Consider the following 14,089-nt stretch of genomic DNA (forward strand, 5'->3'; position numbering starts at 1 on the left):
CTTGCTATGCCGTTATGGGTCGTATGTTTTTGGGACAGGGGCCCGGTAGGAATTTTCCCATTTGGCTGATTGGCTGGTGCCACTTGGGTTTCGCCTGCCGCGTAGCAAATCATCACAACTTTGTAAGGTTTGACGGTGAGGCATTGGTTCAATGTGGAGTGGAGGGGAGGTTGTCACACCTGCCCCTCCAATGCGCAAAAGGGTATTCCGTTAAAGGAATCCAGGTGCTCGCCATGCTTTTGTCCGATCCCCTTCCAGGGGTTAGGGCCACGCCAGAGCACTGGGGAGCATTGTGGGGTGAGGTTGCATCTGTGGTAAGACCAGTGCTCCCCCAGTCTGTTTACCCTTACTGACTTCTGCCAGTGTCCAGTTGTCAGTGCTGCCCTGCCGGAGATGTAGGTGCAGCTAGTCGAACCAATGCCTAAGCAAACCACTCACATTCTCTAATCAATAAAGTTGTGGCCAACACTATGCCAATAACCTTAAACTAATATTGGTGTCAACTGTGTCTTTCTTTGAGAGGTCTTGGGCGTCTTCACACACATCCCTGGGTTCTCAGTATGATGAAGAAAACTTAACCTTATCCATTTTCCAACGCCACACATAATGTTATAAACCTGTTTTGTTCAAGGAACACTATTCTGCTCAATATGGAATGGCGTTACTCACTGTATAATGGCAACTACTTTATCTTTTTTTGTATAATTGTGTATTACGTTGTCGTAACCCACCCTGGGTGAGAAAGGGCAGGTGAGAAATCCTATAAATAAATAGAAGACATGCATGCATATAGTCAGACTAGCTTTGGGCCAAGTGAACAGTAATTCATGTACCTTCTAATGTTTTAAGTGAAACTTGCTCAAGGGGGCGTACTCACATCCTAGGTATAGTCTGTGACAATTCCCATTTGAACATTAAAAGGAGATCCACCTCTGGACTGCAAAAGTGATTGTGCATTTGGTTTGGGAACTTCTCCAGTTACCTCCAAAGCCACTCTTAGTTGGAACTACGTCTCAGTGATTTCAACTGAACTTATTTCCTTCAGCATGAATTATCCTTTGGGTATTTGATTTTGCCTTCTAAACATACACTGAGTGGTATTTGATACTGAAAGGCCATGTCTCCTTTTATGCATGACAGGGTATGCCTTGGCAGCATAATATTCCAAATGGGAGAAAACAACAGCAAGAGACATGCAAACAAAACTGTGTGGAATGTTTAATGTGCAAAATACCCAAACAGATTAGAGTGTTAAGCTGCCTTCTGCATAATGATGATAAGAGGGCTACAGATGACTTCTAAACATCTTTATAACATGCTGCTCACAGTTTACTTCTCTAAATTGCTACCAGTGGTGCAACAAACCTGCTTTTGCTACACCTGTATTGTAATCTCCCTTCATTATATTGAAGAGCTGAAGCTGATTTACAAATTACCTCCCATGTTATGACGAGCTCAGACCGGCTTCCTCCACCTCCACTCACATTTGCTGGTGCTGCTGTAGGAACTAGGAGGGTAAAGCAAAAACCAAAACATCACAAATTTGCAAAATTAAAAAGGCATTCGTAATTTTGTAAATCCTTCTTTGAATGACCATATGAAAAGAGAAATCAATACATGAGATCCAAAGTCAATAGCGAAGTTTAGCATCCTGGTTGGCAATGGTTCCATTGCTCTCTGGACCAATGCAGATAAGTTCCAAAACTGACCATGGCTGAACTACAGATAAGTTCTCAACTGGGCTATGGGTTCTCTCAACACTTGGGGAGTGGATTCTATAGGGATAAAACTAATGTGCCTGTATAGATCATCTCATTATAGTGGATCTTGAGATAAGCTGGCAGTGGCTTAGATATGTGCAATGCCACAGGAACAATCTATGTGGTAAGCCACTAAGTACTTTAAATTAGTAGTAGGCTGACCATAATAGACTCAACTAGAAATCTACACAGGGTCGTTGACTTCTTGTTTTGTTGAGTTATTTTATTTTCAGATATGCCATATTCATGAAAATAACACATTATTTTGGGAATGGGGGGGCAGCCATTATCCTTTTTCATTGCTGCCGTTCACTTCAATTGATTTGTGTTAGATCTGCAAAAGTTTAAGAAGGAAAAGGAAATGGGGTGGTTAACTAAATGAAGAATTAAAAGGAGACTTTCAAGCCAAGCTCAACTAACATTCCACTGTTCCATGAACCAGTTAATGCTCAATTAGTGCTTGTGTTAAATGAGTTCAGTATTTACTGTATTTGCATGGGAAAGAAATTTATACTACTGCTCAACAAAGCCTCAACTGGGTCATAGTTGAGAAGCAGATGAAAATTTACGGTTAACTGCATCGGCAGAAGCGCAATTAATTCTCAGCTCCATTTTAATGAAATGAGCAGTGGCTCATTTGCCTCCAGGAATCTACAAATGCTCGATCGAGTTTTAGCTGGCAATGTAGACCTTATAAGACAGACTTTCTAATTCACCCTTTCATTGCTCTTTATTTGCCACACCTGTTACTCTGAGGATGATTTTAATTAGTAATCTAGAATCTTAGCAGCCAGCTGCACAACAGAAATGTTTCCCTTTTGCCTATGGGGCATCTGAGTAGTGAAGTGAGTAGAGTTTATCCAAATCTGCAGGACTCTTTGGTTCAATACTTTAACCTGTACACAACACCAGTGCCTCTGTTCTATTTCTGTATCGTCTACTCTACAGATTTTGACAGTCCTAATGAGGGGATATCGAAGCCACATGAAGCTGTCTATGAAAGGTCAAAGTTTAAAGGAACTTTGTAAACCCTATCGTTTTGAATTCTACAGTGTATAAAATAGTCTGTGCAGCATAATAAGAAACATACTTTCCTTATCCATTCATCTTACAATGATAGAATTATGCTTTCCCAGTACTTAGCAATAAAAAGCTCTGTGCATCATTAAAACAGGGATGAACTGCCTTCTGACTTCTACATTTAATGGGACTTACTCCCAGGACTGATGCCTAAGGAAGTAAAAGCTAATCGGCTGGAAGGGGTGATGCATCCAGCCATTCTTCCTTCACACTTGGACTCTTGGGAATCAATTGGTAACCCCTTCAGAATAAGAGATCGGGGGAGGAGAGGCTACTGTCAAACACCCTTCCATTGTTCCTGGACACCACCCTCCCGCAAAAAGAAAGAAACAAACAAAAAAAACCCACTCACAATATTTTGAATTGCAAGCCAATTTTTAGCTTATAACAGGGATACCAAAACACAGAAGAACGTAACATTTGAATAACGATCTCCAAAGCCAACATCACTGAGCAGTAGAGGTGAGCCATTATGGCTTACAGTGGTACCTCGGGTTAAGTACTTAATTCATTCCGGAGGTCCGTTCTTAACCTGAAACTGTTCTTAACCTGAAGCACCACTTTAGCTAATGGGGCCTCCTGCTGCTGCCGCGCTGCCGGAGCATGATTTCTGTTCTCATCCTGAAGCAAAGTTCTTAACCTGAAGCACTATTTCTGGGTTAGCGGAGTCTGTAACCTGAAGCGTATGTAACCTGAGGCGTATGTAACACGAGGTACCACTGTACTTTTGAAATGAACAGTGTTACATTTTTTTAAGGAGTTTCTCAACCCATCAAGACAATTTCAGGAAACCTACTGGATGCTTTAGTTCTTAGTAGCTCAGATGGTGTGCTTGGCTCTCCAATCCCAATACTATTGCCAGCCACAACACGAAATTCATATTCAACCCAAGGGTTCAGATCAACCACTGTTGCCGTGTGGGTCCTTCCATTAATAACTTCAGGAACTAAAACATAAAAGCAAAAAATGATTAGCGATGGAAGAATGTGAAACTATAGCATAGAATGTAAGTCAGAAATGTGGCTGTATACCTGTTGAAGCTGCTTGCCACCCAACTGAAAAAGGGGTCCTTATCTGAATAGTGTATATTTGGATTGGACTATTATTATCTGTTCCTTGTCTCCAGTTTAGCACTGCCGTTGTACTGGAAACATGTTCAATGTTAACATCTTTGGGAGGACCTGGAGTGCCTTATTTAAAAAGGAAGAAAATGCACATTTACTTTAGCAGAATACTTTGAAATGGTGCGGCTCTTTAGGGCTCTGTTGTGCATTTGATATCTACTACTAGATTGATTAGAGATATTTTTAGAAATCAGAAGTGAAGTAACCCGCTGGTTTAACCCCCTGCTGTAAGGCCATATGGCTTAAAGCATAACACAGATGTCTGTCTAGCCATTCCTCCTAGATTACAACCTAAACTATACAAAATACTTCTCTCTTCACTTTCTTAATAATCCAAAATAGTTCTCTGCCATCTCTGGCCCCAAAGGCCACCAAACTTATTTTCCTATTTTACTTAGCTTCTCCCTCTAGTAGGAGTGTCCTGTGAGAGGAACTCTTGAGAAGTCTGACGTCAACCTATAAAGCACATATACTGTGCAAGCACCACCCCTTACAATGTTATTCTCAGAGCAGATCTACTGGAATTAATGGGCCTAAGTTCATCATATCCATTAATATGAATGGGTCTACTCTGAGTAAAACTTTGTAAAATACCACCCTGTATTTCTAACCTGCCCTTCATCACCCAATCTCAGGTTGGGATGCACACAAGACTATGTGCCAGTTCCTGCAAAATTTAAAAAAACACACACCTGAATCCAATTATAAGAAATGAAAAGAGCAGGAAAATATTCAAATCACAACCACCAAGCTTTAAAAACACAGTGTGGTTTTCACACTCCTAATAATAATAAGATTAACTAAAGTTGAGTATTCTACAGCTGCCTGGAAAAACTAATACATTTTTTAAGCGGGCACTGAAATGAAGAAAGTTTGAGATCCAAACATACCTTAGAGGTATATATTTGTTTATGATATAGGATGCACAAACTAAGCATTCTCCTCTAACAAGATTATTGAGCAAATAATAGATTCGGTTTAACAGCTATGATATGCTATAGACATATATATCCTAGATTTTTAGAGTGTGAAAAAAGTGTGAGGAAGAAATAATGTCTGCCGGCGTTTGCATTTGAGTTGCTTAGATGCCCACCGGGCAAATTTTACTCTGATGGGAATATATGGTGGTAAGAAACATATCTGAGCTGTAGATCATGAGTTATTTACATTTCATTCAACCTCTTCTCTGATGCTGATGCATATAATATCATTCCCTGTGTTACAGTTAGCTGGCATTTTATAGATAATAGACTTACCCCTTACAATAATTTCTGCTGTTTCAGATAGGTTGTCCATAGCTGTTTGTACTGTGCATCTGTATTTCCCAGAATGATTTAACTGAATGTTTCTTATCATAAGGTCCCCTACTGATTCCTTGAGATAAGAAGAGGAGAAATAGACAGCTAATGCATTTTCTATAGTGGATATTTCTGTAATTTGCGAAGCATTAATAAAATACGTCGTTTTAAAGTCCAAGCATATACTGCTATCATCTGTTTATTTCATTTACATGCCTTTAATGCACCTCCACAAATAAAGCAAGCATTGAAAGCAAAAATATAAAGCAATAACACTTCTGGTGGGAGGATACCAGAACTGGGAGACTTCATGAGCGCTACTATCAGATGTCAAAGAAATAAACAACTATATGACATTTAGAAGACATCTGAAGGCAGCCCTGTTTAGGGAAGTTTTTAATGACTGATATTTTAATGTATTTTTAACCTTCTGTTGGAAGCCGCCCAGAGTGGCTGGGGAAACCCGGCCAGATGGGCGGGGTAGAAATAAATTATTATTATTATTATTATTATTATTAGTAGTAGTAGTAGTAGTAGTAGTAGTAGTAGTATTAAAATTAGACAAAGTGAGGCAGCCACCCAAGGCAGTTGATGCTGTGGTAGTGAATGACAATGAGGCACTGGAATACAAAATTTGTATGCCACCAAGCCTGCCCTATGCCCTATTAACTAGCCTGCTTTTCTAAGGTGTGGTGAGGACAGTTGTCAGATCACTAGTGTTGAATATTCAACTCCACGTTCAATTGCCATCTGCACATGAAATTGCTGGGGTGTGTGTGTGCATCCTTGTCTTTTGCCCCAGACAGCAGCTTATTTTGGTCACCTAAGACTTAAACCCAAGTCTTTTAACCATCAGAAAAAAATGCCATAGGAAGCTGCATGCCCATAGAAATATGTAAGGTGCATTTTTGTGACGCAGTATATGAAGATTTCCAGTAGAACAAGTCTTTATCACTCGTACTTGAAAGGACATGTTCCATTTCTTCTGGTGAGTCGAGAAATATAGTTTGGACTCATCCTCAGTTGTAGGAAAGACATTTCCAGATACCCAGGTTGTTAACCCTTTTAGGGATTGTTGTTAGTTAGAGCTACCATGCTGGGATAGACTATATGGAGTTGGCAGAAATGACTGGCAGAATTCGAGACCTGGGAGAAGAGTCGGTGGAAGAGGACTGGAAGAAGTTCAAAGAATATCTCCAAAAACATTGTAAAATGTTTGAATGTTAAAGTGATGTTGGATAGAAAGATAATATGGCATCAGTGACAGAGTAAAAAGAAATATGTAAAAATGTTTTAAGGGGAAAAAAAGGGTAAGACCAGAGTAAAATTATGTCGAAACCAAATAATGGATATAAGGGATCAAGTTATAAAGAATTTGCAAGATTGTATTAAAGAGAAAGGGGAAATAGAAGACATAATAGGTTGGAATGTATAATATTGATTAAGATTTGAAAAAGGGTAAGGAGCTGCTAAATCTGATTGAATAAAGGGGAACGCAGGAAAGGGAGATGTGAGGAAGTCAGGAAAGAGAGTTATGAAGACAAGAATCAAAAAACTATTTTTTCTTTAACTTTTGTTCTTTTTTATTTTTATTGTCATACATTGTGTTTGTTACGCTGTTGTTTTTATTGTGTTCTTTTTCTTTTTCTGTTGTTTCTTTTTTGATTGTAATACTTGTTTTATTATACAAAACCATAATAAATATTTATATATATATATAAAAGTTAGAGCTACCATGCTGGGAGCCTTCTGATTTGGATGTATATCCTAGTGGCTATTTCTTACTGTTTTAATATTTGGCCTTAACTGTAGACTTTGAGGAGCCTTACCCTGACAAATCATGCCCAATAGGGACCAAGGGACTGAGGGACAAGCATCCATAGCCATTGCAGGAATAGCACAGCACAGGTTGGTGCTGACACACTTGCACATTTATCACCAACTATTCAGCGATGGACATAAATGGTAATGCAGATTTAGAACTATCATCTTTTTAAACACAGAGACAAAAACAAAACAACAACACTAGCCACAAATTAAACAGACATAGCTTTATGATTTCCCAATGCATATTACAAAAATATGTAATTTAGGGCAAGGGGACCCATGTGCTTTATGAATGGTTAAATACACACAAACACACACACATTGATTATATGAAGAAGTGTCTGTAAAACTTACTCCTCCGGCTCTTTCAAAATGACTCATTCTTCTTTTAAAATCTATAACATCTCCATTGAATGACCATGAAAACGCAACCTTGATAGATGGATCTTTGGATACCTGACAAGGCAAGACTACACTTTCTCCAACTGTAACATCCATATTGGAAGGTGGAGTAGTAATGATAGTCCTCTCTGTTGAAGGCAGAATAAGCCATTTGTGGTTGCATCAGTAGTTTACAACAAAATCAGTTACTTTAGAAAGAACTACCAAGATCCCAAAGGACTTGTGTTTACCCCCAAAAGCATCGGTTGAAAGAAGAAAAAAAACCCTTTCAAGTAATTTAGATTACACTCCCAGCCACTTAATTAACGAAAATTACAGTTTGCTTAAGGGACAAGGGAATGAGTTAGAGCTTTGAACCCCTCCATTCTCATTGGCATGATTGTCAGATAAATTAGAGATAACAACTTCCCTGTTATAAGCAGTTTAGGCAAAAACAGCTTTTGTTGATGAAAGCATTATACAATCATGAGGATCATATGCATACAAAAAAAAAAGCAACATCAAGCTTAGTCAAGATGATAAATACTGTATGAATTAAGTACTGGTAGCTAGGAGGGAGAAAGAGGTGTGAAATGAAGATATAAGGGATGTATTTTTTATGATTAAAAATAACGTTAAGGTCTTTAGAAAAATGGAAAAAGTAAACAGCAGACTCCACTGTTCCTAAGTTGTAGAAAGTATGAAATAATTCGTCAGAAAATATCGAGATATAATATATCCTGCATGTTTTGGGGGGACAGGCTAGAAAGTGCAATGCTTTTCTCTCCAAATCTGTCATTCTGGGTGCCTGCATTGGTATTTTGTAGGAAGGACTGAAGCACCTAGTGAAATTTTCGGTTAGTGCATTTCAAATGGATGAAAGGGCTGTGATACCTTAGTGCAAAACATCCACATCCACACACACACAGGGTTGAAAAGGGGTGGGGCAATGTATAGAAAAGTATAGGAGGGATGAATGATTGCAGGAAGAAATTGTAAACACTCCACAAGCAAATGAATGAGTGCTTGTTGTTATATAACAGAAGGAACCAGTATTGACAAATTAGCCATCCCTATCACCATATAAGCTTTGCACAAAGAAATCAGGATGGATCTTGAATGAACTGGTCAAGGCAGCCTGAACCTAAAAACTACAACAAAAGCTCCATGTAAATGCATGAACATGAATTGTACGCTTCTGTCAACCCTGATTCCAAACACAGTACTTGTGGACTTGGTCTTTCCTTCCTGCCTTTGTGTAACTGTACTTTTGGTGCAGAGCTTCTTAAGCATCTAAGCATATTCTGAAACACAACATATCATTTGCCACAACGTACCCACTTAATACCTGGCTCCAACACTCTGAGTACACCTCAACATGGAAATATGAGGACCCACTGGCTAAATTGACATACAAACTGCAGGACAAGGACAACTGTGACTTTAAGGAAGAATGGGAGCTTTTTACAATTTATCTAAAAAGGCAACAAAATGAACTGGACTCCTTGGCAGGTTTTGAATAAAATACACAAATTTATTGGTTGATAACATGGTTTTAGAACATGCAGAGAATAATATGTGCTGAGAAATTAGAGAGAGGAGCTGAGGGAAGTCTCGGGGGGGAGGGTTTGATGGGGGTGGGAAAAAGGGGGGCAAATAATGAATACTGTATGATCTTTTTTGATATTTTGTTATGTTGAAATTGCTAATAAAAACAATTTTTAAAAGGGAAATATGAGAACCCACAAAATGCTGAAGCCTAAGCCCCATGCAGGTGTTGGAATTCAGAAAAGAGTAAATATGTGTGTGGGTGTGTGGGTGTGTGGGTGTGCAGTAGCTCCCCCCCTCCAATCATTGTTCCCATAGCCCTCTGGAATTGGAAAATGATGGGTCCATAGGTACAGGAGAACTCCCCACTTTACATAGATGCCCTCCATGTGGGCAACAGAAGCAACAACAGAGGTAGCACAGCTATCATGCTCATTCCTACTGAGCCTCTCACATTTACTCCTCGCTGCCTTGCAATGTGTGCATTGAGCTCCATCGTTCCATTTTGTTCTATTGTTCTGCTTTGTTAAGCAGTTCAGCCATGCATTATCCAGAGTCTACGTGTGCATTCTTGCAGTCTTAGCAAAACAAAAAAGCATATTTTATAGAAGGCTGATGCTCAGTCTCTCTGGGTCTATCAGTCTAGCCAGATCACATCAAGTGCTATGAGTGATGCTAAGATGTTTGTTTCTCTTGATGCAAGCTGTTGTCTTTATGAGGTTTTCCTTAAGATTTCCATCTCAAATCTTTCTAAATGCCTCTTAAAAGCTCCCACGTTCCCATTATCTATCTGTCTTGCTTACTAACTGCAGACATGCATTATGGAGCATGTCCCGTTTCCAAAGAGAAAAATAGACAATGCACTCAGCGCACTTGAGGTATAATAAAGACTTCTTATCATAAGGAATAAACAACTCAATAAGCAGCAATAAACTTAATTTGCCCATTAGATATGCTTTTCGGAATTCTGACATTTCAGTTGAATATAATGCTGAAGCAATGAGGCCTATAATTGAACAGCCAAAACTTATCCAGAGGGGAACCAAAACAAATGTTCCCTGCAAACACTACCATTATGATAGCATGTTGTTATTTTGATTTTTAATAAATGTTGCAATTGTCAAATTAAGGCTTTTCTTTACGTTTGAAAAATTTAATTGTCACATCATTCACAATTAGGGTACATGTCCGCTATATGAAAAAATACAACACTTCAGAATCTTTAAATGCTGGGAGGCATCCAAGTAACTTTGGGCGCAGAGAATTGCTTGCACATATAATCTGGGGCTGGATTTTTTTTATTGAACAAAAATATACATGTGTGCACACTGTTGCAATGGCACATCTCTCACTGGTTTTTATGTGCTATTTAAAATTAAAGTGTTTGCTACATTAAGTTGCTAGAGCCACCAATGGATAAGACAAAGATTCTAAGCATAAATGCATGCATATATTTAAACAATTCCTGGTAAGATGTTATATACACAAACCAAGACATTATCTGTTGCTTAGCTGACTTTATAAGGCCCAAACAGTTTTCTTAGGGAATAACAGACATTTAACAAAAAAAGGGAAACTGAAGTTTGGATGAAAAAAGGGAAACTAAAGTTTGAATGATAGTTTTCTAACTTCAGCAAATATATACAGTATATTGCTGAACATATTTACGGTGCTTGAAGAAACAGGCATGACCATCTCAAAAGGAATGAGTAACAGAGCAATCCCACTGTCCCTCCCTACCTTCTCCTCCTCCTCCTTGCACGTGAGAGGAACTGGGAGGGGGTTGGATTGGACTGAGATGTTTCTCTCTGCCAGTCTTGCCATCTATTGGCAACGATGCCAGGCAGATCACGCTTCCATCTGCTGCTGAATGGGCAGGTGGGTGAGATTGCTGCTGGTGAGCTTCCTGCTAGCAGCAGCCCACAGAAAGCCCCACACTGGAGGTGGCACCTACTCTCTGCCCCAGCCACCATGCCTAGCACGGCTGTGAATGAGGTGATGGCCTCCTGCTGCGTGGGAATTGGGTTTGCAGCCAAAGAAGGGCATGTCAAATAATGCCAATAAATATTCTGACTTTTGGAACAACAAAGACTGCTTATGTTTGCTGGACGGAGGGGAGACAACTCTTTTGAAAATGTTAAGCAATGAGTACCACATATTGTATAAAACAAAGGCCAAAGCCAAGTAGTTGTGGAATGCCTAGAGAGGTGCTCCTGTCTCCATCATTATTAACTTTCAGGATTCCTGTTTCCCCAGGCATTTAGTGGCTGAAGAATACTGTTTCCAGTAAAAGTTTGGTACTCATTTTCATATTATTTGCGAATAGACCCCGCCCCCCGGGAAGCAAATAACATGGAAATGAGCACTAGACCTGCACTATATTCCACTATCATTCCAGAAATATAATGTAAAACCTAACAAGGGAAAATCATGAAAGCAAAATAAACTGCCATGTGAATGTGGCCTTTGGCCCTGACTCTAGTTTGAGCTGTATGGGGGTAGGATTTCCCCTCATTAGTGTCATTTTGTGTGTTATCTTTTTATGCATTGTATGAGCCTGCAGTCCAGCACTGGGACGCATGCAGGGTAGAAGAGTAGTAAAATGAAGCTGGCTTTTTTTTTATTATAAGAAGAAACAACAAAATTCCTTGGTCAATGGACTTAGCTGCAGCATTCCCTGGATCGCAGCTACAGCTTAAATGTGGGCAGTTTTGCTCTATGCTAGCCAGGCTATAAAAGATATCCAACCTGCACTGTTACCACTTTCGTAACAACCAAGTGAAATGTAATTCACTTGACTGCTGGTGTTACAGTAACATGGCTGCTGGCTAGGTAAAAGTATTTTGACATTATAAAAATAAAACTAATCAGTGTGTATATTGGCAGGTGGGCGGGGAGAGACACGCAACTATGTTATCACAAGCTATAATGGCCACTCCATATTTCTTCAAAATACCACCACTGTTAATGTTATCTAGTGTCACCCTTTTTTTGCAGAGGGCTGGTAATTACATGTAAAGCAATTTGCCCCTAAAACCCATTCCTCATCAGTTATAGTCACAATTTAATGTCAGAATGCAGAGCTTTCTGTAGAGAAAACCAATTATTTTAAAATGCCAAACAAGATCAGATTGAGGAAAAAGCACACACAAATACTTAAGTTGCCCCTCTACAGCTGCCATTTCTTGGCACTTAAACAATCTCTTCATGGGTTTATCACTGGGGGCTTAACCCAAGCCCTTAAGAATGCTTCTGTATCTTTTGAGCTGTAGGAAAATCTCTATTAGCTGGCAGCCATGAACTGCCCCCACTCTCCTATCTTCAGGCACAGCAGCCATTACAAAGATGACAGGATGTATTTTAAGCCCGTCTGCAGCCAGAGTTCACCCATAGCTACAGAGCTGCAGAGTTCTTGTATGTCTACGCTTCCTATCTGCACAGTACAAGCTATTGTACAGAAGGCTGTCCACAGGCACTCCATATTTTGCTACACAGATAGTTGTCACATCAGCTGATGAATAGCTCATGTTGGCCCAAACCTTCATTGATATGGGTTGGATACAGACTACCTGTGTGCAGAAATCTGCCCTGCCCATTAAAGAGCTGCTCCAAATGGCGGGTACATCCTTGAGAATAGTGTGAGAGTGGGGAAACAGGCTGAATGGAGAATTAGTGAAAAAAGCCTCCGACCATGCATGGGAATGCACCTCTAGCAGAAACGTTCCCTTCATTGAAATTAAAGGGGAAAGCCATGGCAGGCAGATTTGTGGTGGTTGTGTATTGTGGGATTCACCCCTCATGTCTAGGAGCTATTCATCAGAAAATGGATATCCCTGGTTTATCCGCTCCCCCCCCCCCAGTGTGATTTGTTCATGAAGCGGCATAGCTCAGTGGTGTACATGTGCTGCAGACAAAATGTACCAGGGTTCAGTCCCAGACATCTCTCATTAAAACATGAAAGACCTCCATCTGAGAACCTAGAGAGCTGCAGCCACTCAGAACAGGTTATATTGGTCACATGGAGAAGATGCCTGATCTGGTACAAGGTAGGCTCAGCAATCACAATGTAACTTCTCATTGTGTTGTCCTCATAGGGTCTCTGCTCTTGATGCCAGATGCTCATTGTATCTCCCCGATATGTTATTGAGTAGAAGAAATCCCTTGGAAGTCTAACAGCATAATTCCTGATAGTTTTGGCTCCTGAACAATGCAAACCCAGAAGTGAGTGTTCCAGTTTGCGAACTATTTTTGGAAGCCGAATGTCCGACGGGGTTTCCGTGGCTTCCGATTGGCTGCAGGAGCTTCCTGCAGACAATCAGAAGCAGTGTTTTGGTTTTCGAACATTTTGGAAGTTAAACGGACTTCTGGAATGGATTCCGTTCGACTTCCAAGGTATGATTGTATGCAGTTACATGAGAGACATATGCTCTATTCAGGCACCAACTTTCAATATGTGAGGGATTGTGTGTGCTCCTCATACCAGTTCCTTCATGCCCTCTGCATGTCCAAGTGTGACCGTATGGATCAGGGAACCGTCCTGAACTCACCATGGAGGATCCCACATATTATAGAACTCAAATATTTTTCCCCCAGGGTTTTGTACTGCACAAAAGCCTCAATGAGTTCAAGAGGCTTCTCCACTGCAGAACTATCTCTTGGGAGTATGGAGGGACACTGGGAACTGGGATGAGGACAGAGCTAATGCACTCATGCACCCTTCCCACCTTGTGTCTTCATTTAAACCCCATTACAAACACCTAAGTAGGGCTGGGTGTTTAAATTCTGAATCTGAAGTTGAGGTGTATTTCACCGTACTATCCCTCTATACTTTATCACATCTTTGGAAGAGAAGCAACCTATTTGAAATGCACCAATATCCAGACTGGAGCCTGAGAACTGATTGTGTATTTGTTGTCAGTATCACCATCTAAGAATGATATCAAAGCACTGGCACCGCCTGCAGTTTGGCCAGGCACCCTCCGGTTTGCCAAAGGCATCTCAGCAGCCCTGTTCCAGACAGGAGATTTGGTTCAAACCGTGCCTCTGACAGTACTATTATATTCTCTGACAT

General features: G+C 40.2%; 1 protein-coding gene across 7 annotated transcripts in view; it reads right to left on the reverse strand.

Annotated features, from left to right (window-relative positions):
* LOC309336529 (contactin-6-like) overlaps nucleotides 1–14,089 on the reverse strand; it is a 193,849-nt gene that overhangs the window by 18,768 nt on the left and 160,992 nt on the right. For all 7 annotated transcript variants that reach the window (XR_014154051.1, XR_014154052.1, XM_081852433.1 and 4 more), the window contains 5 exons: nucleotides 7,444–7,619; nucleotides 5,221–5,338; nucleotides 3,872–4,030; nucleotides 3,637–3,786; nucleotides 1,437–1,507 (listed from right to left, as the gene is read on the reverse strand). Coding sequence is in view for 5 of the 7 variants with exons in the window: in XM_081852433.1 (XP_081708559.1) it covers nucleotides 1,437–1,507; nucleotides 3,637–3,786; nucleotides 3,872–4,030; nucleotides 5,221–5,338; nucleotides 7,444–7,619 (674 nt within the window). In the remaining 2 variants the exon portion in view is untranslated. The remainder of the gene's footprint in view (nucleotides 1–1,436; nucleotides 1,508–3,636; nucleotides 3,787–3,871; nucleotides 4,031–5,220; nucleotides 5,339–7,443; nucleotides 7,620–14,089) is intronic.

The sequence above is a fragment of the Podarcis erhardii genome (genome assembly GCF_964252035.2).
Source record: "Podarcis erhardii genome assembly, chromosome: 2".
NCBI lineage: Eukaryota > Metazoa > Chordata > Lepidosauria > Squamata > Lacertidae > Podarcis > Podarcis erhardii.